Genomic DNA, 27,759 nt, shown 5'->3' on the forward strand with positions numbered 1-27,759 from the left:
CAGCCAGTGTCTTCCCGAACGTACCCTAGAAGTCGTAGCAGTCGTTAGGGTCTTAAGTCGTAGAAAATTGACCAATCACAGTCGAATATGAGAAGAATAATCAACTGTGATTGGTCAATTTTCTACGACTTAAGACCCTACGACTGCTACGACTTCTATTGTAGACCCCGCATTATGAACTGATCAATGGATCTAACGGAAGATGTAGTTGATAAGTATATTTTTATTTTATTATTGTTCATTTATTCCTTTTTATTTCCAGATTCCAGGGCGTTGCTGCAACTTAGGAAATCATCTGTAATAACGTAACCATCGCATTATAATATAAAATTTAAATCTGACTTTGACTAACTTCTATTTTTGAACATCTTTATTTTACGAACTAATATTATAAAACAACATTAATTTAATGACATAAATAAACTTTTGTTTCACTTTTCACTTATCACAAATATTTTTCTTAATACTGATTTACATTTTTTTAGTTTTTTGTCTTTATTCCTTTGCTATCTTATCGTTTCCTTCAGTATCCTCTGGATGTTTGGCTTCAATGGAAATAAAGAACGTTTTTGCTCTGGCAGAATTTCTGGCATTTTTACATTGCCAACCAACGTTGAGTCGTTCCGTTATATTATTAATGCATCTTAATTTATATGTTATATACTTATTAAATTTAGATTAGGATTCGTATACTCGTTCGTATTTTCTGTCATACTTGAATCGATTCTTCTAACTTTATTATTACAATTTTCGGTTGCCATTTCTTCATCAACTTTACTATTTTCTGTATGTCTTTCATTAGGATTTATTATACTGTTCCTATTATTTTGTGACAACTTACTTTTTATTTCTAATTTCTTTTCTTTCTGTTTTAGATGTAATTACTGGATTTTATCTTTTGTTTTCACTCATTCGAATTGACAGGGTCTGCTTTAAATATTGAACTTCTCTTTTGGACAGGACTTCTCTCTTCTATTGATTAAAAAATCTCCTTCTCGCCTATCCAGACTGACAGGACTTTCTACGATTGTTATTTTCCCCACTGATAGGAATTTTGGTTTCTGCTGCTGATTATAATTTTCTCCCCACTTATCTTAATTGAGGATTATCTGAATTAAGGATAAGTGTCGGATTTTTTAATTTTGTATCCTTGTTACTAATTAAATTGTTCGCTTGTTCTTTAAACGTAGATATTCCAGTAATGATTCATTCTGTACCACTTTATTAACTTTTGTTGTCACAGATCTTAAAATTCATTTATTCCTGTTTAGTTCATTTTAAAAATTATCTTCTTGCTTTTCCTTATTGGTTATTAACTTTTTGAATTTTATCTTGCGTTCTTTTATCTTCCGAATTTTTCTAACTCTGCCATCTGATAACTTCAATCAATTCCCTGGTGAAAAAGTTTCGCTGAAATTATTCCACGTTTTGGAACATTTCAGTGAAATTGCTGAAAATTTGCTAAAATTTCACTGAAAGTGAATTTTTCAGCTAACGTACTGAAAAATCACTGAAATCCAACCGAAATTTTCTGAAATTTCTCTGAAATTCTTGTTGAAATTTGTCTGAAAATTTTGCTGAAATTTTTCTGAAATTTTATCGAAAATGAATTTTTCAGCTAAAAATCGCTGAAATTAAACTGAAATTTTGTTGAAAAGTATACCAAAACGTGGAATAATTTCAACAACATTTTTCCATCAGGGATTTGCATCAAGACGTGGAATAATTTCAGCAACATTTTTCCATCAAGGTCTGTATATTTAATTTTCTCTTCTTTGTTATAGATCTTCTCGCGCATATGAAGAGAACGAAAATGCCTTTTTAATACATCATCAAGAGCATTTTTTTTCCTTCTAAGCTGTACATATCAACGATCGCACAATGTTTTTCGTGATCCGCTTTAATATTGTTGTAGTTGTACTGATATTTAATGTTGCTGTCATCACCGCGCGCCCGAACATCTTGCTGATCATTGTAGATGATCTGAGGACTACTCTGGGATGCTATGATGATGTCAATGCGTACACACCAAATATAGACGCCCTGGCTGAGGATGGCATTGTTTTTACTGAAGCATTCGCACAGGTCTGTGCTCTTTACAAGATTATTTTAACTTGTGATCTTCGAACTATTTCGCCTTTTCTCTTCCGAATATATATATATATATATATATATATAAAAAGCGAATGATCATTTTGCAGCAAGCATTATGCGCACCCAGTAGAAACTCCTTTCTAACTGGCAGAAGACCGGATACCCTCCGACTTTACGATTTTTACAGTTACTGGCGCGACGCGGTGGGTAATTACACTACATTGCCAGAACATCTGAAAAACAATGGTTATACCACGATGTCCATAGGGAAGGTATTTCATCCAGGTACAGAAATGTTGTGTTAAGGACTTTGTACAATCAAAGGAATAGGGAATAGGGAATAAGAATTTCAATCTATCAGAAACTTTGTATTCCACAGTACATGGTTTCTGATAGATTGAAATTCTTATTTTCTGTCTTCTCTGATGTTTCCCATTCCTTTGATTGTGTCGAGCCCCTCATAAATCTTTCCCGCTCGAATACAGACAGAAAGCTGATCTGAGAGCAACCGGTCTTTTTTGTGAAACCATCAGAACCTTGTACACCAACGGTCATTTTAGAGATACGGAAACTGGGTACTACCACCGTGACATTACTGATAACATCACGAATTTTTACATTTCATTACCATTTAGTTTTCCGAATGAATCATAGTTGATTATTCTCCTCGCATTCGACTGTAGTAGTTGATCAATTTCTTACGGCTTAAGGCTTGAAACATCTACTAGATCTGGTCTTATTCCTGCATACTGGACGCAATGAACGATAAGCGAGAGGCAATATCCAATGAAAGCTCTGTTTTTTCACACGTGACGATGTAAAGCAGAGCTCTTTTATAAAATATTGCTATTTAGCTTTTAAAATAATATTGCTCCAAGAATGTTACGATATTTCGTGCTTTAAGTGTACATATATGTATATATGTATATTAATGGCAAGTCACTAACACCTGAAAAACAAACCATTTCGTACAGGCATAAGTTCTAACGGATCTGATGACAGTCCCTATTCATGGACCGAGAAGCCTTTCCATCCGTATACAGATCGGTACAAAAACGCTCCGGTTTGTAGGATGGCCTCGCAATCAAAAGCGGCAACGAATCTCGTAACATAAAATATTTTCTTACGTTTCAACCTACACGGAAATATATACCTCTGATATATTACATTTACAGATATGCCCGGTACGAGTTTCGGCCATGCCAAACAAAACGTTACCTGATCTCGAGACGTTACGAAAGGCGAAAAGATTTATAAACGAACACAAAAAAGATGTTGATCCTTTCTTTCTTGCCGTTGGTTTTCAGAAGCCTCACATACCTTTGAAGTATCCTAAACGCTACTTAAGTATATACTCTTCACTTCTATCGATACATAATAAAATTAGAAACATTACCCAGTAAATAAGAATAGATTGAAATGAATTCAAATGGATTCAAATTTTCAGAAGTACGCATTCAAGAATGTTGAATTGAATCCTTTCAGTTCAACGCGTTCATTTATTTATAGGAATTACATGAAGCATATTTTCGTGCTTTTCAATCTGAAAAAAAATTTTAGTTCTTTAAGTGCATTGTGAATACTCAATTCAAAATTCAAATCCAATTAAATATGAAAAAAGTTTTCCCATCCGCATTGAATCTAAAAAAAAAGTAAAAATAGACCTTGAATGCTAAAAAGTACATTTTCGGATGACTCAAATGGATTAAAATATCAGTCGTTTTTAATCTATTCTTGATATATAATAAGAGAAGGTCCCTTAGAAATTTTTCCAAATTATGTAATTTTAGTTGCACACATAGCGGATATATAATATGCTTATTTTTTATTGCTCGAATTCATTCTGAAATAAAATCAACCCTTGAATATTAGTTCCACAAAAGGAAATAATTCCAAATTTTAAAAGAAAACTTATTTCTTTTAATGAAATTTATTGATTAGAAAACAAAAACTCCTTTAAACATATGTTTAAATAATTATAAAAAATGTATAAACAAAAGCAAGGCCAACCTTCAGATATTGATTTTATCCCTTTAATACAACAAAACATTATTTTTATTATGTATGAGAATACTCTTTACATATTACCAAAGTATCATAATTTTTTGAATTTTTGAATTAAAGATCTTCGTTTGTAAGAGATGAATTTCTTTATAATAATTTAATAATTTTAGTAATTTTCAACATTTTTTACGATCATAAAATAGACGAAAAATGATGATGAATATAATGTAAAGTTTGCGTTACAAACACGATGCAGAATATCATCCTATACGAAAATTCAAGATGCCCAAACGATACATATGGCCAGATAATATAAATGATGTTGCCTATAATCCTTGGACCGATCTCCGATGGAGAAAGGACGTGGCAAAGTTAAAATTAAAATTTCCGTGGGAAAGAATACCAGGTATACCGCACTATGCATATACAGGTCTGACAATTATATGATTAAACTTTCGCATAAAAGCAGGATGAACGAAACCAACACCTTTCCATGACTTACCAAATTTAATGAAAATTTGTACATTTGTAGAACGGACAAAATAATCATTTTAATTTCGTATTAACTTTTTATTAATTTTACATACTAATGACTAGATTGTGGATAAAACGTCTATTTTCACGTGTTTTTATAATTAGAATATAATAATTACTAGATTACTACGCAAAAGAGATCATACATGCATGTGTTAAGCTAGAAACATAATGAAAAGCACAGGAACAAGAAATAACAAATTTCAACCTATCAGAAATCATGTATACTAGAATGGACGCTTTCTGATAGATTAAAACGTCTTATTCCCTGTGCTTTTCATTGTGTTTCAGTTTTATTGTTTCTCTATGGTTATTACTACTTTCAGAAAGGTTTGCTAAGCAAATTATCCAATCATATTACGCAGCTGTATCTTATATCGATAATATGATTGGCAAACTTATACGTCAGCTACATGTCTCGATGATCCGAGAAAATACTATTGTAATATTAACATCTGATCATGGTACGTTTAATCTGTGAAGTAAAATATACATAGAGATTATTTGAAATAGATGCATTTAAAATGGAAAAACAAAATGCTAAATGCCAATTTTGTATTTTGTTTTTTTTTTTTTTCGTATGATGGGTTAATTATAAGACTTCACAGAACGAAAATAATGATTTCCCTCTTAAAATATTAAGAATAAGAAATAAGAAATCAAATACAAGATAAACATTAAAAAATAAATAATATAAGAACATAAATATTTAAAAAATCATTTAAAAAAATGCCTATTTTCTATTTCAATTGGGTTTCTAAAGAGCATTTTGTATTTTATATTTTCAAATGAAAAAGATTACAATTATTTTACATTTCCTATTTTAAGTATAGGACACCCATTTTGCCTATCTCTGAATATATCATATAGCAGTCGTGCATATTACATAGTAAATCAATATTAAATATATAGGTTGGGCTCTTGGAGAACATGCTGTCTGGTCCAAATATAGCAATTTCGATGTTGCTGTGCATGTACCTTTGATAATGTCAATTCCAATGGTCACATCTGATTTTGATTACAATGTTATATCTATAAATCATATGAGATATAATGCACAGATTACAAACAATGATAAAATAGAAAATAAAATGAACTTGAAATACTTATTACATGTTGGAAAAATTGATGCTTCAAATATAAGTATAGGATATGTAAGAAAACACAAAAGAACTTTTTTCGAAACATATGTTCAACGAAGACATAATAAATCTATGAGAAGCAATGCGTTACATTCCAAAAAGCACTGTCGAGTCACAAATGCTATTGTGGAACTTGTCGATATATTTCCAACGATCGCGGATCTAGCGAATGTTCCCATACCAATATGTCAAGTTATTAATAGTACGAACGATCATTTAAAAAATATTCTCACTCGAAACGAAGTGCCCAATCCTTGTAGCGAGGGTATTACACTATTACCACTTATAAAAAGTACTTTACAATGTCAGGTAAGGCATATTTTTATTGCATTATGAATTATACAAACATTTTATATAAAACAAAAGTTGTCCATTTTTATGATCTGTCCCCGTTAATTTGTAAATATTTCAGAGCATACCTTGGAAAAAGGCAGCATTCAGTCAATATCCAAGACCAGAAATTCAACCTATGCTTCATCCTAATAGCGACAAACCCCGCTTGAAAGAGATAAACATTATGGGCTATACCTTGAAAACCAACGATTATCGTTATACTGTTTGGATACCATTCGCGTATATGACGTACAAACCAGATTGGGACGTTATTATCGCGGAAGAATTATATGATCACAAAACGGATAGAGCGGAAGATTTTAATATAGCAGCCTTGCCAGAAATGTTAAAAACGAAAAAATATCTTAGAGTGCTGCTAAAAGAAGGATGGAGAAATGCTCTTCCAAAATATTAAAATTATAACATAAACATTTTTATATTACATCGACACAGTATCTACTATATTTTTATTTTAAATATTTAAGACATTTCTTTGTTTGCATGTGGCATGCAATTAATAAATGAATTGACAATCAATTATAACTTATTTATGAGAAATGTAAATAAATTTACAGAATTGATTACCAATGTATGTATCTATCGAAAATGTCATATAAGATAAATATTATATATATCCAGTAATTAATGATGGATTAAAATCGATTGTATCTTAACAGTAAATTTAATGAATTGCAAAAAAATGCAAAATATAGATTTTTATGTAATGATTTTTATGATTGTTATGATTCTTAAGTAAAGTCTCGGTACATGTAAAGGTTTTGTAAACTATACTAGTTTTTCTTAAATATCCTTCTTGCCCTTAAAGTACAGCCTCGTTATATGTAATAAACGTTTGGCGACATATATCCTTAAACACATAATTCTATGCAAGGTAAAGGCACTTAAAACAAACGATTTGAATAACTCTTTCTGATGATAGAAAAAAATACTTTAAACAAACTTTGATTGAATTGAAGAGGGACATCCAAGAGAAATAAGGTTTATTAAAGCATTTCTTTCAAATTATAAAAAATGAAAATTTTATTCAAGTTTATTTTAAGTGCCTTATCCTGTATTATTCTGCATTATATATTAAAATCTTGAAAATATACAACGCACAATTTGTCTACATACACATAGATCTGATTATACAACTATTATTAATTTTAACATACAGTACTATTGTTTTTTATTACATAGGAAATTAATAGAAAATATAAATAATATTTTCGTATACAGTTTGCGCGTTTCTTTCTCAATTTATAACTAATCAAAGATTTATATCAATCTACAGATAATACTATCTCATAAAGTAATCCGTACAAAATATTTATGTATGAAATTTACTCCTCTTGGATCTTGCTGTTATCAATTGGTTGCGCAGCTATTTGTACGCTACTCATCCCGCTCTGACGTGTTATTCCAGTACTTGTAGTAGGAACCACCTAAAAAATTTATATATATAAATAGTGTAATTACATTTAGATATCATGTACTGTACTTCTATTATATCCTGGTCCACGATTCCGCCTATATTGTTATTCGACGAGGTATTCTGTTTTGTAAACAAATTTGGAAGTAAATCTGCCTGTGCATCGTTTAGTTGTACGGGTTTATTCGCGTTCACATAATTCATCGATTGCGCCGTAAGCAATTGGCCCAACTGCGTGACTTGTGGCTACAAAAAATATTCAATATTTAAAAAAATGTACAGCTCAATATATATAAACAAACATTTATATTTACATGCATATTGCTCGTTGGGGGAACTTGTGGCCTTTGTTGAAAATTCGGCGCTTGTGGTCTTTGTTGAAAATTCTGTAAAATATTATGTTATTAAAAATTATAAGTACTACATTTTATACAGATGTCTCAATTTAATCTATCACCCCTTTTATCTTTGCTGGGTAAATTCCACACACACCCACACACAAATTAAAAAAATATTTTTGGACAAAATTGTATTACAGCACAAATCATGAAAAAATCAATTTTCGAAAAAATCAGTTCTTCATGATCATATGAAGATTCACTCGTCAATAGTGGAAGCTCGCATAGGCATTTATTGATTTATTCGTTGGAATCGTTAATACTTTTAAGTTTAAAATAAATTATTACCGGCAAAAACGGATTTCGTACTGGTTGTACAGGTTGCTTATTGTATAGCGTAGCTTGTTTCTCCCAATAATTGTACATTTCCACTATGGCTCGATTCGTCATCATTTTCTGTTGTTCCGGTGTTGCATTCGGATACTGCAATTATTTAAAATTATAAATAATTTACACACTTGAGCAATTATTTAACAAATATATATATATATATTTCTATACACAAGGTATTTTATTTTTCCCAGTAATAGAATTCTCTAATGTCTTATCGATGATTGGTCCTTATCATTAACTAGCGACAGCCGATCTTGGAAAAAAGTGCGGCTCTCATTGGCTGTCGTTAGTTGACGATATAGCGACAATCGTCGATAAGACGTTAAGGATATCCTATACGGTTAATGATACTCATTAGTAATATTGAATCAGTAATAGTACGCATCAATATTTTTAGTATTTTTACAATCTTACAGTATTATTGACGATATATTTCACTTTAATTTTATGTGCATTATCTATTGCACTGTGACATGGATCCTAATACAGCGATACTGATACTTGAGAATCAAAATCCAGATCACTATTAGTATTCTACGTCAATTCATTAATTTAATCACACACGATCAGTAATATCGTCAGTATTTGTTAATATTGATATATTAATTGTGTAGGATCATCTTTACAGGATCCCGCTATAGGCGAATATTTCGGAAAATATGAAAGATACGAAAAGCATTTCAAAAGTTTCATGACTTCGAGGGAGATATAAGATAGTACCAGTGTAAAAAAGAAAATTAGAAGAACATCTTCAATGGCCTTGACCTTGACATATGTTGACAAAATTATGACTTTGAACAACATTCAAAAGGTTTTAGCCGTCGATCGGACATCTTGAATAATGCTATTGTCGGCGGTACTGTAACTTTCAAACTTCATGACTCGAAATGTATCTAATTAAAAAATACTTTATTTAATGTTTTGAAAAATTTTCGTAACGAGCTATAAAAATATGCAATGAAAAATAGCGATTTTCATTTAAGAAATTGAAGGTGACCTTCATGCGATCTTTAAAACGACTACCCAAAGTCAAACCAATGATATCCTCTTATGTCTCCCTCGAAGTCATAAAATTTTGTACGAAACGTTTTTTCGTATCTTCCATAAGACTATTATTTGCCTTGAAAAATTAAAATGAAATACCCTGTATGATAGTATTAAGGGCTTACATCTTCACATCTTACATCTTTACGAATAAGCTGTTGGAGATTTTCATATTCGAACATATTTTGAGACATCATGTTAGATTGCATGGAGTTCCTCATCATCAAACATTGTTGTAGAAAAGCATTATTCTGATTCGCCATTAAAGTTGTATTCGCCATCGGATTTATTAGCGGTTTTCCTTTCTTTTCCTCTTCATATTCTAACCAAGCCTGTTTGCGTTCCTCTTCGTCTAATTCCTCTTCCGCCTATTAAATATGTCATATAATGTCACATGCATGAACGTCTTTCTTATATGAAGGAAAAAAAAATTTCTCACCTTGTTCTCCAATAGAGAGTCATGTTCGTGATAATTTTCCACAGTATCCTTGAACTTCAAGAATATCTCTGCTAGCAGTCTATCTTTAGGTAAATTTAATGTAGGTTTTTCTTTATCGTAACTCTCAAACGTATACAATTCATTTAAATTGTGATTGCTATAATGTCGTTCGATCTGTTGTTCATCAACGACACGACACGAAAGCGACAGCTTCGTAACTTGACGATTGTAAATCTTTTCCTCCATTGTTCCCGCAGCGAGAAATCGATATACGTAACACGGCTTTTTTTGTCCGAATCTGTTGATCGTTGTATCGACAAATCAGATACGATGGATTTTAAATATATAATTATAAAAAAAGATTCGACAATGTGTGTGTGTGTGTGTGTGTGTGTGTGTGTGTGTGTGTGTGTGTGTGTGTGTGTGTGTTGTGTGCGAGACGCCAAAGAAGTACCTGTATATCCGAAATATGCTTTGTACGTCGTGAGATGGATTCCAACTGGCGTCAAATATAATTACTCTGTTCGCTGCAGTTAAGTTTATTCCTAATCCTCCAGCACGTGTGGATATGAGGAACAATCTCGCTCTCATATTGGTGGGTCTATTAAATATCTTACACCATAAATTTCGATTTTCAGGCGAAGTCTGACCGTCCAATCGGAAGTAATCAAGTCCTAAAGACCAACTTCCGGTATGATTATCAAGAGTGTCACAGGATTCATCCTTCTGAGTCTGATCGTCTATTCTTCTTAAAAACTCCTCGATTAAGGTGAGAGAATATAGAGATTGAGAGAATACGAGCCTATCAAATAATGTGTAATACAATAATAAATAATAGCAATGTGAAAATTATTTACCAAAAAATTAGATACAAGATAAACATACACTTTATCACCGATCTGTTCACTTTCTTTTAAAATTTCAAACAGGAGTAACAGTTTAGCTGACTCTCTTATATCTTCAAAATGTTCGGGTTGTACAAACTGCAACCACCATTCTGTGGTCACTTCTGACTCTGAAGTCTCTTTAATCTGTTCCGTTGGTTCCTCTTCTAAAAAATTAATTTTATATGTATTTAATATATCTTTATTTTATTATTTTATTCGCATTTGGTTTAAGTATTACGAGCATTTGATTTAAATGTATGTGTCACAGTCAAAGTGTTAATGCAAATATAATACACCTACTAGTCAATATATGCATATAAAATTTTACTCAATAAGTAAATATATTCATACTGCAATAAAATTTAAACTTTTACTAGTAGAAGCATACATTTTCACATCTTTATCCAGCTGCCAGAATAAAAAAAACTAATTAAGAGCTATTTACGAGCTCAAGAATTTTAATCTGCTAGAATTTGAGAGAGAGCTCATATATAGTTCTTAATTGTGAGCTATTCATTTTTTTTATTCCCACGTAAGAGACCAGCCGGACAGAGATTTTCACACCTGATTTAGTAAATGTATGCATAACAAAAAATGCATCAAATTAAATGAACACTTTTGCTTGCAGATGTGCATGCCAACCATATGACCTATTATAACAAATGTATGCACTGTCTACTAACTAATTATCGATTATAAAATACATAGAAACTTACCGACAGGATTATTTCTTGTATTACGTTTAGAAACGTTTACATTATCTTTTTCATCGATTGCCTGAACATCACTGTCATTACTCGAATCACTGCCGCTGCTGCTACTGTCTACATCGGTAGTATCGTCATTAATGAAATCTTTTAACGAGCCCTCTGACTCAGAAAGATCTTTTTTCTCATTTGCTTTTTCTATTTTCTCTGCATTTAGACGTAGAACTACGGGATGCGTCCAGATTCTTTGTAATGCCTGAAAATCAGCGAAGAGGGTTCTTCCTTGACCAGATTGACGTCTATAAGAGGAAAAGTAATGCTTTCAATCATACAAAGTAATACAGTCAATTTAATTTGATATTCGCGTTTTAAGTCATTTTTAATTTTTACATATAACTAGTTTTTAGTTTTCCGAGAAAAAAAAACCCTTGCTTCTCCGACGTTTTCTGAAAAGTACGGAAAAATAAAAAAAATGCTCTCTTAATTGTTCTTAATTTTCCAGAAAAATAAAATCAAGAAAAGAAACCTGGATTTTTTCTGGTTTTTTCCGAAAAATACACAAAAATTTAAAAAATACTCTCTTATAATAGTGTTTTTAATTTACCGGAAAAATAAAATTGAGGAAAAATCTCAATTTTTTTCATTTTTTACCAAAAAATATTTTATAAATTCTTTTAATAAATTCTTTTTTACCTATATTTGAATTTAATTATAGAATATTACTTTATTTTAAATAACTTTATACAAAAAAAAATAGAAGATTTGTCCCCGTTTATGTGCATTATTACATATATGACAGGTTTTTTGGATATATTGAGACTGATCAAGCCGAGATTCAATAATCAGTAACAGTAAGATATTTATTTTTATTATTTATATTACCAGATGTACATTCTTTGATGAAATTCAAAATACTAGTATTTTTTGTTACACATAAAGTACACCTGTATATACCTGTAATACTCTTATAAAAAGTGTTTATAAATTTTCTACCTTCTTTATACATATATTCTTATAAAACAGTTTTGCGACATAATGCATAAAACGTGCGTACACATGTATAAAACAATTTATGTTATAGTATCACATATATAGTTTCTTTTTTTAATTAATATTCAATGTCTTTGCCATAAGAGAAAGAAATTTATTCATAAATTCTAAAAAAATTTCATAAATGATCGTAACAGGAAAAATTTATTCATAAATGATCTTATTAGAATTTTTAAAAATAAAAAAAATTAGTAATTTAATGAAATCATTTATATAAAAGGGAAAATAAAAATAAAATTATCTCTTAAAAGAAAAAAGTCTGGAAAAATATAAGAAAAAAAAACCGGAAAAAACCTGTTTTTTTTTTCACGAAATTGGCGAGAATTTATTCGGACTAAGAACACTACATACAACATAAAAATGATAATTTTATACAAAATAATTCAATCACATAAAGTAATACAATTAATTTAATAATTGTATTTTCAGTCATTTAAATGAGAAAAAAGCACAACAAAAATATAAGATTTTTAAAAGACTCACCTGGCAAGTTTCTCCAAGTAATATTGATACAGTTTAATTTGAACGTCTGTCAGTCTGACGAAAATAACATATTCCTGTTTCGGTGGTAGGAACGGCGTAAGCACGGAGTAATCAAATCTTTGCACGCTACCCTCTAACATTTTGTGCAACACGTGCGCACGTTTTTTCATTAATTTAACATCGTAAGCAGTAGAATCGTGGAACTGACCGTTTGTTATCGGATTTACAAATCTATTTGAAAATTCTTTCTTTGTACCCAGCAGATTGGGTTTCGCGAACTGCACCATACAATGATCTGCAAAATATAATTAAATAAATGCAAAATATTTTTAAAAAATATACAACTACAAAAATATATAAGTTTTATAAGATATTTACACTCTATTAAATTGTTCTGTAAAGGTGTTCCAGTAAGTACTATACGTCTCAATGTTTTCACGCTTCTCATACATTTACTTAATGCAGTATCTTCATTTTTTAATAAATGGCCTTCGTCACAAACAACAAGATCAGCACCTGGATCAACTAGGCATTCCAACATAACTTCCTTCATAACCTTTCGAATATTTTTATTTGGACCCGTAAGATTACGGAACATTTCGTAGCCAATAATCATCACACCGCCGGTTTTTTGCCATCTCTGCAGTTGATATTTCCTTTCAAAATTCTTCTTAAATCTGGAAACATTTTTATTTGAATATGTCATAGAAACTCTGATTGCGAAATTGTATTACATTCTTTAGATAATAGTTATAAATAATACAATAAAACAACTTGTAAATGTTGAGTATCAAATACTCACTTCGTCAGTTCGTACACTTCGAAATCATCCAAATCCTTTAGCCATGTGTTGTACTCATTTCGCCAATTAAGTACCGTGCTTAATGGGCAAACTACTAGTACTGTCTTAATGTTTGTCGCTTCGTGAGTGAGAAGCGTATGCGTCAGAGTAATCACCTGTAGCGTTTTGCCTAAACCCATGCAGTGCGCGATTATACATCCAGATCCGGATGTAGTCTTCACCCTTTCTAGAGACTCGAAACAAGCGTCCCACATAAATTTGATCCCTTGCGCTTGATGCGGCTTCAGATGTTTTACCAATTCCTTATGCACAGTAACGAGTTCCTGCTTCGTTTCTGTATCGAAGTCTAAAACAAGTTTGTCTACTTTCTCTTCACCGGCAAGTCTCATCTCAAACATTTCGTTGTACTGTATAATAAAAGATATCTACATATAATAAACATATTAGTGAGAAATGGAAATTGATAATATGGTTGCGGGATATACCACAGCTTGACGTTCAGCGATACGTTTAAGCCTCTCCTCTTCTTCTTTAGCAGCTTGTTTCGTATCTTCCGCTACTTGCTTGTCCTTCAAAACTTTCCGTATATTTTTTCGACCACTTTTACCGGGTGTGGATTCTTGCGAGTTCATCATTTCTACATCACTACTATCACTGTCAGATGCCATTTTTTTAATACGCTTTCGTTTTGGTTTTGATCTATAAATTATGTAAGCTTAAGCATACAGGATAGACAGAAATAAAATAGATGAATATAATATATATCAACTTACTTCTTCTCTGGAAGCGAAGAATCCGTACCTGACGAATCACCGCGTCTACGTTTCTTATTCCGTTTTAATTCATCTTTTTTTTTTCTCGTGTAATCTGAATCACTTGAATTTAGTGTGATAAGAGGGCTTGAAGTATTAGAACAGTTATCAGACTCCACATCCGTTATTTTAATATCTGAATCCGAATCAATGATTCTTCGTCCAGTCTTCTTTTTCTTCTTTTTAGACTTAAAAGATTTTTCTTCGTCATCAGAATCACTGCTGCAAAGAAAAATAAGATCGTACATAGTTTCTAAAATAAGATAAAACAAATAACTTACTTATTTTCTTTGGATTTATTTGCAATTTTTTCTTGTTTTTTCTCCCACTTTTCTCTTTTAGCATCGGAATCAGAATCAGATAATTTCATTCTTAATATCTTGTCTCTCCTCCAATCACTTTTGTCTTTCTTGTTCTAAAATATTTGGGCCAAAGACAGAAGAATTAGATTTCTTGTGAAGCTTATCTCGTATAACAGATTTTCAATATAATAATAATTTAGAAGCAATTTTTTTTCTATTCTAACTAGTAATTTGGATTCTGACTAGTAACTTTGTGCTTAAAATGTCGAAGCTATAATAGTTTTTGAATTATAACTATTTAAAGGTAGCGAATTATATCGCGCATTCAGATGTGATAGGAAAATGCTAACGCAAAATACCACACCTAAACAGTATTTACCAAATATCCTGTTTATATATTATTTAATTTATTGATTTCTTTCATTAAATAATAATAAAATGTCTTACATCATTTTTCGAAGTTTTCTCTTCAGATTTCTTCTGATATTTCTTTTTCTTGTTCTCTTCTTTACCATTTGTATCATTGTCATCATTCTTTATGCTAGAATCACTGCCCAGTGCCACTTCTTCCTCTAAGTTTAAATAACATAATATATTCATGATGAAATATGTAATCACAAATAATATGATTATTTTTAACGTTAAAAGATTCAAACATAACAATTTAAAAAATATTGCTCATTATTTTCAGCAAGATCAGATTTATATAAGAAATTCAAGTTAAACGATCAATAAAAAATAAAAACTAAATAAAAAACAATCTTGATTATAGATATTAAAGAACAAATCTAATTATTAAAAAATGCTGTTTGTATTTGTCTACCAAAAATCAGCAAGTCTATTAATTGCAGAAATTTAAATGTAAAATATCTTACTGAATTAAATGTCAAGTTTGCAGACGAGTAATAAAAAAAATTATCTTTCGTTCACTCGAATAAATTTTACATTAGAAGTTTTGTTTATGAGCCAATCTTACATAAACTTACCAAATTTTAAAAGTTGAGAAGTTGTAGTAAAAAAAATGTTCAATCATTTTTAAACGAGTCAAGTGTCTCAAAAATATGATCAAAATAATCGAGAGAAAATTGTCATATATTTTAAATGTTCCACATTTGAAAGAAGTCGTATGCATAATAATTGTATTTTTATTGATACCAAATTGCTTACCGGTTGAGTCAGAGGAATTTAATAGACTCTCTTTTGCGAGTCTGTCTGCCTCTGATATTAGAGCGTCATTAGAGATAGTTATATTATCATCTACATTTTGTTTTTGATAAACTGATTGATCTTCAGTATCAAGATCCGTTTCTACAGTTGCCACGGCATCGCCATTCTCTATTTTTTTCAAATGATCCATCAAAGACTCTTCTCTGGTCTTTGTATTTTCCTTTTTATTTGATTTCGAAATTTTTGAGGACGAATCGTTGTCCATCAACGAATCAGAATCTTTCTTTGTATTTTTCTTGCGACTCTTTTCAAGTTTATCCAGATTAACAAGACTGTAAAGGATAATGGAAATAAGGTACTTTGGATAATAACTAATTAATACATAAATTGAATTTGTCACATGAAAAATTTATTGTATAATAATGTGTAAACCTTTTTTAGGCATTATGAAAGCAGATTTGTAAGAAATGATAAGTTCAAAATCTTTAAGTTCAAAATCTTTAAGATCAGCAGAAATTGTAGTTACCATTTTATATAAAAATACTAAATATATAAACAAATACATTCTACTACAGGAGAATTGAATATTTTTCAATATAATCACTCACTCACTCATTCACTCACACACACACTCTTACTCCCCCCTCCCTCTTACCCTCTCGCTTTCTTTGAATCTAAAGAATTATCGATTTGAGGAAGCGTGTATTATATGAGTAAATTTGAATTTATTATACTTTACAATCACACATATCAAATTAAGTAACAAATGACATTTGCCGCAGAGATTTCTATTACACTTTTACAAATGTTGATAAAGCATCTATTCAAGTGCCATTACATGAAATTGAAAGAAAGATGAATCAAAATTTATCCTAAAGCGGCATCACAGTAGATCAGAATTCGAAAAAACTGGCGAAAGATAAAATTTTCAAGTTTAAAAAAAATTAAAACCATATAAAATATTCTCTCAAATATGTAACATATTATATGTAATATGTTAATTTCGGATTAAATTCATTAGAATAACTTGAAAATATTTCCTCCAAGTTAAACAATTTTATACATGTAATTTTATAGGATTCTGTAAGTATGGTTCTGTGTTCGCTTAAATATGTTGCTATAAATGTTCAAATTCTCTATTTGAAATGGTAATAAGATTTTTATTTTAAAAACTTTTAATATTTATTTTTACAAGAGAAATGGTTTATAATTGAAAATCTGTATTAATTGTAAATTCCAGATCGATTAACATAATCATTTTCATATATCAAAATTATCTTCGCAAATCTCCACAAAATATTTCTTGAATAATTTACCAACATTTGTAATAGTTGTTAAAAAATAATTACCGCTTATTTATGTTGCAACAATTATATTTATACAGAGAGACCCACGTACGGCTCGACTTAATACAAATTATTTTGTGTAACTTAAGATATAGGGTGCGTTCCGAGTTACGCATGAAGCGCATGATGCATCATTTGTCCTTGTTGTTCACCAAATAATAAAGAAGGATAAAACGATACATCACGCACTTCATGCGCAAGGACTAGGAACGCATCCATACACATTAAAGGCTTTTGAATCGAATTTCCACTTATTTTATTATTTAATTACAAAAAATTCCCAAAATTACCGTATGTTTTCAGACGTTCACTCGGATATAACCCTTTAATAAAGAACTTTTAATCTGATAGGAAAATGAATTTTATACTTCTGTACGTAACTATATTTGAGATTTTACACAATAAAAGTCTTTCAGTCAGAGTATGAATTATAAATGTTCATTTTGGTTGCGTATTTAATGTAATAAAAATATTATGTTGAAATATTTTATAAAACATTTTATAGTTAAATGTAAACAAAAATAATGCCAATATAAAAAAAAAATGTTGTAGATTTATTTTTATTACATTTCCATACTTCCAATGTTCATATGATAGTATTAACGAGATAACTCATGCAAAATTTTGTTATATATAATTATATACTATAAATCCTAACTAGTATAGCATATAATTCTATCATATACTCATATATAAACTCTAATAGTAATTAGGCATTCGAATATGTCAAACGATGCAAGACAATAGACATAGGTTTTACAGAAAATACTTGATACCTTTCAAGTTCCTTATGTTCCAGATACTCTCTTGATTTTTTTAACGCATGTGAATAACGTTTAAGAATTTCCGTGCTTAATCGCACTAAATAAATTTTGCAGAACATTCTCAATTTCTTATCATTTTTGTAGTAGTGATTTTCATCTAGTTTGAGTTTTCTCTTCTTTGGCCTGGAGATATGTTCTCCATCAAACTCAGACTCACGATTACGTTTAATACTCTTTGAAACATTTACTGATTCAGACAGAGTCAGTTCAGAACTGGAGTCTTCACTGGAAGATGCTAAAAGCGACTGCTTCGCTTCGGCATTTTTCTTAAAAGAATCCGACTCAAACTTTTTATCGGTGGATTTTCTCGATTCCTTTAACAAAGGTATAGAATCGTCTGATTCTAAGAGAGCTTTTTTGGCAGCTTTATCTGCCTTGATATTTTCATCCTCCGAAGAGCTCATCATTTCTTGATCAGATTTTTCATCTGATCGATCATCGCTTTTTTTCTTAGCTTTAATTTCCGCTTCAGTGATAACATCCTTTTTAGCGTCGGTATTCGCATCTTTTACAAAAGTTGAAAGCATTATTGTACTAACGCTATTGACATCAGAATCATTATCTTCCAATTCGTTCTTCTTCTCGATTCGATTAGTATCGTCTGTGGATAAAACTTCAGTTAACGTAGCTACATTTCCATTGGATATGTCCGATATGTCAGAGTCAGCCAACAGAGCTTCCTTTGCCAATGTTTCAGCATCATCGAGAGAATCATTGCCGTCTATATTCGTTTTTCTGGATGCTTTCGAGTCATTGTGAACTTCCTCATTGGTTACAGATATAGCTGTCACTTTTTCCTGATTTTCGTTTGAAACTTTATTTGGTAAGGAATTTTCGCAAGGATCTAAAAGTTTATCTTTAGATGTCTGTAAAAGCTCTTCTTTATCACAATTTGTTTCGACTTCCGTTCTGCTCTTTTCTGTATCTTCGGGAGATGTGGAGAACATATCCATCGACTCGTCGATTATATTCCTTTTCGATTGATTTGTTTGATCATTTTCTAATGTCACTTTCTTGCTGCTACTTTTTGAAGGAGAATCTTCAATCTCAGTTTCATTTTTATCAGACGATTGTGTCTCGTTGCTCTTATTGCATTCTGAAAATAATTGCTTTTTACTTGATCGTTCTATGTTAATCTTCTTCTCTTTTAAACTTAATACAGAAGAAGTGGCCAAATCATCTTGCATATCCACATTATTTTTATCGTTATTCTTCGATTTGTCCATTGACATTCTATCTTCATCATCGGTGTCAGTTTCATTGTTATTTAGGCTTTTTTCTGTTCTTGCTGGATCTACTTTGCGCCGAGCTGCTTGCATCTTCTGCGGTGATCTTGTTTCATCTGCTGAAAATATTTCTTCGCTATCACATTCAGACACAGCCTTATTTCCATCCTGTTTATCATCAAAGACATGTTTATCCTCATCCTCTATACAGTTTTCACGTTCTTCTGAAGATTGTTCACTATCGGTAACTACTTTATTTGATCTTTTTGTAGCAGATTTTTTCCTATTCCTAGACCATAACTGATAAGAAGTTAATAAATTCTTCTGTTTTTTCTCCAATGTTATTCTCAACTGATCAATTTTTTCTGTAGATTTCAACACAAGTTTCTCTTCATCTTCTTTACCATATAACTGTTCTATACTTTCGATATATACCTGAAAATCTGAACATATCTTCTTACAGTCCATAAAAATTTTTTTCATATCTATAAGATTTTGATTTGAACGTTTATTGATATCTTTGTCACTATCATTTTCAGAATTTTTAGGTGTCTTAGTATGATCTACTTCCAAATCTGCCAATTGCCTCACAGAGTATTTATTGCGATTCACTTTTTGAAGTTTCATTTTCTGAAATTCTTTACTAGAACTATTATCCGAATCTTCCTGAATATTAGAAAGTCGCTGCTTCGATGACTTGTCACGTTTTCGTTCGTCATTACTGTACGACATTAGCTGACTCGTTTCTGAATGTTTCTTCTTATTTCGTTTTATATATTTTTCATTTTCAGATTCACTAGTTGAATCATATTTTTTTGCCTTGTCCCTCGATCTTGCATTATGAGAATTATCCATTTTTTTATTCTGTTGTCTTGTATTTTTTGAAATCCTCTTGGATACGTTCGACGCTATATCTGTATCGTTCTCATCACTTTCGCTGTCAGAAGAATATGCGCTATTATTTGTTTTAGGTTTTATTTTTTCAAACCTATTATGTTTAATTGTTTTTATTTTATTCGACGACGTATCGCTAGAATCATCAGTTGAATCACTAGATATTTTATTTTTCTTCGATATATTTTTTTCTTTTACTGATCTGGAAACTTTCCGCGCGGAATAAAAATCCCCTACAGATTTCGCTTTTTGATCACTCTCGTTCTTACTTTGTTTATTTCTTTTAGAAAGGATAGATAAATTTTCGCTTTTATGAAATGAATCATCGCTGGATGAACCTGTTAGATCTACTGCACATATTTTTTTCTTCTGAAGGGAGTTTACATCATAATTTGTACGACAATTTTTTTCCGCAAATCTTGCAGAAACAAATAACTTTTCGGAAGAATCGTCATCCTCTCTGTCACATATATTATCCAAGAGATTTTGAACGTGTTTCGTTTTGTCTGATCGTTGTATTTGAGATGGTAAAATTTTTTTTTCAATCTTGTTGCTTCTTCCCTTGTTACTCTTTCTGAAACAGAAGATCCATTCCATATGTATATATCTTCTCTTTTTCCAGTCATATTCGAAGTATACATGCATATTCCCCATTCTTCTTTAACTCGTTTATTCTCAAACTTTTAGTATCTGTCAGCCAGTCCTGTAGCTAAGAATACGATAAATTCTATTTTGCTCTTCACTTTTGCTCATCTTGCTTATACAGAATTTTCTTCTTCTATTAAATTATAATATAACAGAACGGACTAACAGTATTAACAAAACATTAAATTATACATTAAATTATAGAGTAATGCATGATATACTAAACATTATTGAAACGTGCAAACTTAATCTCTACGAAAATTATCAAGTCATTATTGCTTGCGAAAGTTCAATGTTTAGTTTCGTAACAAAAATAGTAAAATATTTAGCTAGCAATATTTACATTCTGTGCATGTACACACATCACAAAAAAGTATAATAAAGAAATATATAGTAAACAAACATAAATTAATAATAAGGACCACGAGCCAATAAATGATATATTTAAATATTGAACATACGTTTCGACCTTCTGTCAAGCCATCCTCAGTGTTTCAAAATTTCAAAAAATTAGACGCAATAAATTAAGTTTCTGTAATGGTTGGATACAAATAATTCTATTATAATTATGCAAAAAATAAGTTTCTGTAATGGTTGGATACACATAATTCTATTATAATTACGCTAATAATGATGGTGGCGATTCTTCATTCTTACAGTAACAATATAGTCCTTACCCTCTTGTGATTAATTAATAACATTCATTGTGTCAAGTTGTCGCAAACAGTAGTCCATGTTAATATTCAGTTGAAAAAATGATTGAGATAATCGCACCGAGAGTATAAGTACATATTATGTTGATTAATACAATGGATTATAAATTATAAAAAACCAATCGTGAATGAATGATCGTTATATTCATCGATTGTTCACATCTATAATCGTTAAATATATTTATGTATATCTAATAAAAATTGTGTAAATATATCTCAGACGAAAAGGCGTAGCCAAGATATAAGTCCAAAAATTAAAAAATTCATGAAACAATATGCGTTCAGAGTCAAAATTTTTTTAAAACCTATTCAGTTGGAAACTAACGACATTATGATAGTAAACGACAAATGCTAGAATTGTGGTTATTAGATAAGTGGAGATGGAAATGGAAAGGGGATATGTAGGGACGAAGAAAGTAAGGAGGGAAGAAGGAAAATTAAGAAGGAAAAAGAGACTGCAAGATTTGTAAATAAGAATTAGGTAATGATTTAGTATCATTTTATATGTTCAATTCTAATTTTTGCTTTTTTATATGCACCATTTCAGAAATTAATCTTTTATTATAAGACGGCTCTATCCAAGATCTTCACATCCCCCCAATTAAAATTATGGTTGTAATTGGTACGATGATCAGAAATCACAGACGGAGAACCAGTTTTTTTTAATGTCCGAAATGTGTTCCTTTACCCTTGTTTTTAATTTTCTTTTTATTTGTCCCACATAACTAGCTTCGCAGTCCTCACAGTAAATTTTGTAGACAACATTGAGATTCGCCATAGTATCTAATAGATCTTTTCCTCTGGTTATAAGACCTCTCAAAGTATTCAGGATGGAACATGATAGTTTGCAATGAAATTTGTTGGGCAGAAAGCTTTCAGAGATAGATTTAATGTATGGAATTGTGAACAATTTTTCTTTGAGATGAATATTTTGTTTTCAAATGTCGAAACGTATGTTCAATATTTAAATATATCATTTATTGGCTCGTGGCCCTTATTATTAATTTATGTTTATTTATTATTATTGAGCCATTATAATATTATTATATAGCAAACATTTAAATATTAAAGAAATGTATATGAATATACATGTCAGAAATAAAAATGTCATTTAAAATTAGGACGTTTCAAGTAGTATTCATATGCTTGATCATACTCACTTGGGGAGAGAGTCCATTACAGCAGCACATATGGCTCTTAGATCCCAAAGTGGTTTAGGATTACACAAAAAACATTCCCAATTATCCTTTTCTACATCCAATAGTGATAGACTCACATTTCTCTTTATACATCCCTAAGTTAGTTAACAAAATAGTCAAATAATTACAATACTATAATATTTAAATTGCTATATTTATTAATCATATATGATGAATTTATTACCTTACAAAATGCTGAGAAACAATATGTGTTACAACACTCATATAAATTCTTGTTGTTGCCGCATATATGACAATAGTACCTTTCATCCTCATCAAATCTGGTCTGTATATTCTTCAAATCACTCCAGCATATCTAAAAAATAATAATAATATAACACTGCATAGCACACTGTATTGTTATAATTATAGAAAAGAATCTATTCAGAGCTTTTTATTACTTTAGACTTTAAATATGAAGTGTATTTGATCATTATATACTCACCCGCAAAAAAAAAAAAAAAAAAAACAGGTTACTATTTTAGCACAAATTTTTAATATGTTCGAGTGATATCTCAATGAAAAATCATCAGAGTGAGATGAACCGAAACTCAAATCAAAGCTTGAACATTTCCCTTGATAACTATGAGTATTTTTTTTCGGTGTCTGTCTTCAACGTTCGCCACTTTGTAATACATTTTGTGTAATTCAAATTTAATCTGCATGGATATCAAGGGAGATGTTCAAGCTTTAATTTGAGCTTCGGTTCATCTCACTGTGATGATTTTTCATTGAGACATCGCTACTCGAGAATTTGTGCTAAAATTTAGTGGCCCGTTTTTTTGCGAGTGAGTGTATTATAGAATAATTACAAATGCACAACATCTTACCTCACACTGCAGTATTCCAATGAAAGGATGAGAAAAGATTCGATTTGTCTGGATATTTAATTCATTACCACAGGTAGTACACTTTATTTGTCTATTTTTGATAATTCTAATATCTAAATGTAAAATGCAAGTAAAATTTTATATTACTGAGAGAGAAGAGGTATAAAAGTTTTTATAAATAAAATTATGCAAAGAAATGTTAAGGTAGTACATTCACGACATTCAAAAATTAGGCCTCATCGTGTGCCATTGGCGATACCCCCACTCCCGCTCGAGAGAAAACTTTCAATCGATTACGTTCAGCAGTCTCAACTATTGAGGAGCACTTGTTGCTACTAGATGTTCTAAGTTGAGTCAGCTGAACGCAACCATTGCGCTTATTCAAGATCGCAAGCACGCGCGAAAAGAAAATGAATAGATAGACGGAGGCTAATACCGGTGTTGCCAGATATTCATTGGCCGTCCCCTCCACTCCCTCCAGTTGCCTCTATATACCGAATAAAATCGGAAATTGCATTCTTTTCATAGCTCTATTTTCCGAACTGAACGGTAAAGAATCATGAAATTTTTTCACAATATTCATTTCATATTCCTTCATCATATGCTCGTTTTTTATTAACATCTTATTGCTAGTTTAGGCACTATAAAAAAATAGGCCTATAAAAATAAATGTAACATTTTCATGAACTTTGTGTAGACAACAAGTATAAAAAGTTGCCTATATTTTAGTATTGAAACGGTCAATCTTATTGTAATTGCACAACCGTGAAAGTCTTCTTCTAGTACAATATATAATTTCAATTTCAAGAAATGAAAGAATATCTGACTGTTTTCAATTCGCGAGTATACTACCTTAACATGCTACTTGTAATTTTTCTTTTTATCTTTGATATGTATCAATGTTCATATATATATATCATATATATATGTATATAGAGTAATTCAAAAGGTTATTAAAATTAAAGAACATTTAATTGGGTCAAAATAGGAATGTTTTCTGAAGTACTCTTGAGTCTTTTGATTGTAGGAAACTCTAATATACTGAAGAGATTATACTTTGCATAAACAAGTAGTTTATGAGTTCACAATGATTTCTATCTAGTACACTATATTATTTTTTTATGCATTTGTTACTATGGCCACGTTCGTATGTTATTGCCAGTTGACTGCCAGTACTATGAATCTGCAAGCCCATGAATTATTAAGTTAAATGTAATTAGTTTTGCTATATGCTTACTTTGAATACATTTTGTAAATTTGATACATAAGTTAATATAATCTTAATAAAAATAAAGCTAGTAGAACATTAGTAAATGATTATTTCATTAATGTAATCCTAGTTTTGTATATTTTCAAGGTCTGTACTCATAATTACTTTGGAAAATTTTGAGTTCTTATTCAAAAGATGTTTTATTTTAAGTCTTATATATGCTCTATAACTTTAACAATAATTCTTTAAATCCTTATGAAACTAAGACAATTTGATAGAAAGTTACTGATTAGTGCATATATAAATGCTGTAAAAAATTTAGAGGAAATAGACAGAACAGAGAAGCTATCAGCATCAGGGCTGTAAGGCTTGGTGTCTACCAATATGGAGGAGACCAGGCCTCAGTTCAAATCCTGGAACCCTATTCTTGAAAAATATCGCATACATAAAACTAGGGAAATACTATAGTATATGTTATGTACACTATGGCTACGTTTACACCATGCGCCTAGTCCGTGACCTATACGATAGATGTCTATTGTTTAACTTACAGGATAAACAAGGACATCTATTGTATAGGCCACGGACTAAGCATACGGTGTAAACGTAGCCTATAGCATTTCCCTAGTTTTTCATATGCGATACTTTTCAAGAATAGGGGCCCTGTTCCAATCTTTCTCGTGTTGTCGCTTATTTCTTACAATGTAAACTAAGTCTGTGTATAATTATATACATATATATATGTTACATATTGTTGTATATATAATGTAATATGTACAGGTACATAATTATACATACATGTGAAAAGTATATATACATTATATTCAAAGTTTATACATAAATTATAAAGCAAGATTAACCTACCATGAAAATGTTTCTTGCGAAAAGCAAGTTCTTGTGAGGTTGGTTTGATTATTCTCTGAAAAGCGATGCAAAATGAGCATCAATATATGAATTGTGACACTGTATGTTGCAATCTTTACTATGGATACTTTTCAGCAAGAGACACTGATGACAGTGTAACACAGTGGATCTATTAAATCTTTGTTGTTTGCAAACGTTAAACCAAGCTGACATGATCGCTGTTACAATGGCTATGCTTCAAATTTACTGCCAGCGCTGAAAATGCTACAGTTTACGTTACATGCACTATAGATTTTCGGTATAGGCAATTTTAGAGCCACTGCGTCATTTGCTGGAGAGTTCAATATATCTTTAACTCAATAAACTGACATTACATTTGAAGTCATTGTAACCGGGATTCTACAATAGTTCTAAGCGGTCCTAGATCTCAATCGGTGAAGTTGACCAATAACCAACTTGTACGACTAAGGTTAAGACCGGTTAAGACTTGAATTACTTACAACCGACTCATTATAGAACCACGATAAAACTAATAACATTATTTCTCAATATTAAATGATATATTACCTTAGATGACATAGTCGCAATGTGAACCGATAATAATTAGTTGCCAAAAAAAAAGAAAAAAACATATGAATTAAAACTCAATCAACAGCATTACAGTAGTTACAGACAGTTATGCCATGATGGTTTCACGTTGTTTGACAAACGACTGTTACCAATTCATACATTCTTGACGGACTACTTGTGCATTTTTGATAAGTCTACAAAGTCTATAAAACCGCGCATTCAATAAAGATGTGTGCCCTTGTTTAAATATACACAGACTTACTTATCATCAGAGAAAAAAACCCACGAAGTAAGAGGGGAGAAGACTCAACTCCATGCACGAGACTCGTTTCATGCGCCGAATTGGGAGGGAGTCCGCTGAGCGGAATAACCACGAACTTCTACTATTAAGGTGCATTCACATGCAAGTGTCAAGCATAGAGTCCTATATATAAAGAGAAGCGACATTGATGTCCCAGTTTCTGATTGGCAGTCTAATACGTATTCTGATTGGGTATCCCCTCCTAAGTGAAGCAACCATATTGTGACCGTAGCTGTTTACACAGCTGACACACGTGGCCGTTGATTTGTTTGCACTATTTAATGTGTTATATAAGCCTTAAGTAATTGGTCAATTTTTTTACGGCTTAAGGCTTGAAATATCTATTATAGATCTAAAGTAATGAAATACAGAGCTCACTCCGCTAACGGAGTCAACGAAGTACAATGTTGATGGTTGAAGTATGTTTATGTTTACGACATTCGAGCGGTCCAAATATGATGGCGTAGGGTTGTGATGGTAGAGATCCGATCTGGTGGTGGGGATTCGATGTCGCTTCTCTTTATATGTAGGACTCTAGTCAAGCATCAAGTAGCGGAAGCAGCAATCAATCAACGAGGTGATTTTTACAGGCGTAAAAAATATTTTTTTACATAACTCGCCCTGCTGCTTGACGCTTGCGTGTAAATGCACCTTTAAGGTGCTTTTTGATACCAGTTTCTAAGGGCCACTGTCACCAAGCAAGTTAACTTAATTGGGCCAATTAATTCATCGAAATTGACCAATCTATCGATTCTTCAAACAAAATGACAAATGCGATTGGTCAATTCCGATGGACTAACTGGTCAGTTAAATTAACTGAGCTTGATGACAATGGCCCTAAGCCGGTACCAATACCGGTACCTAAGGGTGCCATCACATGCGGCGTAACCTGCGTAACGTAACCTGCTTATTCTAATAATATACTAGAATAAGTTATTTTTTATTTACTAGAATACACCATTCTGAAAGCCGACATTCATATTGGGCGTATTTCGCGGAAGATTAGAGAAATGCTGAACTAATGCAACCAATTGCTGATTAAAATTTCTATTGTACATTCTAACAGAAATGCTAAACGAATTTACGATTGATTTTCATAACCTACGCAACTCGAAAAGTACGCCTCATGGGGGAGAACCGGTACTTTCTATCGCGTACATACAATACGCATTTG

The 27,759-nt window shown here is 31.2% G+C and overlaps 2 protein-coding genes across 4 annotated transcripts in view; one reads left to right on the forward strand and one right to left on the reverse strand.

Annotated features, from left to right (window-relative positions):
• The window catches only part of Ids (iduronate 2-sulfatase), a 9,625-nt gene extending 3,065 nt beyond the window's left edge, over window positions 1-6,560 (forward strand). The window contains exons 2-9 of one of the 2 annotated variants that reach the window (XM_018446815.1): window positions 1,785-2,085; window positions 2,202-2,379; window positions 3,069-3,199; window positions 3,270-3,441; window positions 4,355-4,504; window positions 4,959-5,096; window positions 5,545-6,083; window positions 6,187-6,560. In XM_018446815.1, the coding sequence (XP_018302317.1) occupies window positions 1,882-2,085; window positions 2,202-2,379; window positions 3,069-3,199; window positions 3,270-3,441; window positions 4,355-4,504; window positions 4,959-5,096; window positions 5,545-6,083; window positions 6,187-6,522 (1,848 nt within the window). In that variant the 5' untranslated portion in view covers window positions 1,785-1,881 and the 3' untranslated portion in view covers window positions 6,523-6,560. The remainder of the gene's footprint in view (window positions 1-1,784; window positions 2,086-2,201; window positions 2,380-3,068; window positions 3,200-3,269; window positions 3,442-4,354; window positions 4,505-4,958; window positions 5,097-5,544; window positions 6,084-6,186) is intronic. The other variant, XM_018446816.1, reaches the window with a different exon arrangement.
• A 745-nt stretch (window positions 6,561-7,305) lies between these two features.
• LOC108721967 (transcriptional regulator ATRX homolog) lies at window positions 7,306-26,498 on the reverse strand. Of its 2 annotated transcripts, none has more exons than XM_018446818.1 (23): window positions 26,282-26,498; window positions 25,715-25,769; window positions 23,641-23,753; window positions 22,995-23,126; window positions 22,772-22,905; window positions 18,086-20,827; window positions 15,964-16,295; window positions 15,244-15,368; window positions 14,776-14,909; window positions 14,456-14,716; window positions 14,168-14,381; window positions 13,683-14,089; window positions 13,259-13,557; window positions 12,881-13,175; window positions 11,357-11,646; window positions 10,639-10,804; window positions 10,208-10,555; window positions 9,754-10,051; window positions 9,440-9,682; window positions 8,226-8,360; window positions 7,854-7,925; window positions 7,609-7,785; window positions 7,306-7,552 (listed from the first exon to the last, which is right to left on the reverse strand). In XM_018446818.1, exons 1-23 carry the CDS (start codon window positions 26,291-26,293, stop codon window positions 7,451-7,453), a joined length of 7,086 nt encoding a protein of 2,361 aa, XP_018302320.1. In that variant the 5' UTR covers window positions 26,294-26,498; the 3' UTR covers window positions 7,306-7,450. The 2 variants fall into 2 exon arrangements, with proteins under 2 accessions (XP_018302320.1, XP_018302321.1); XM_018446819.1 differs by having other exon boundaries at window positions 7,451-7,552; window positions 9,455-9,682.
• Window positions 26,499-27,759: the final 1,261 nt, after the last annotated feature.

Source organism: Mycetomoellerius zeteki, unplaced genomic scaffold, assembly GCF_001594055.1.
Source record: "Mycetomoellerius zeteki isolate Tzet28-1 unplaced genomic scaffold, Tzet1.0 scaffold189, whole genome shotgun sequence".
Taxonomy (NCBI): domain Eukaryota; kingdom Metazoa; phylum Arthropoda; class Insecta; order Hymenoptera; family Formicidae; genus Mycetomoellerius; species Mycetomoellerius zeteki.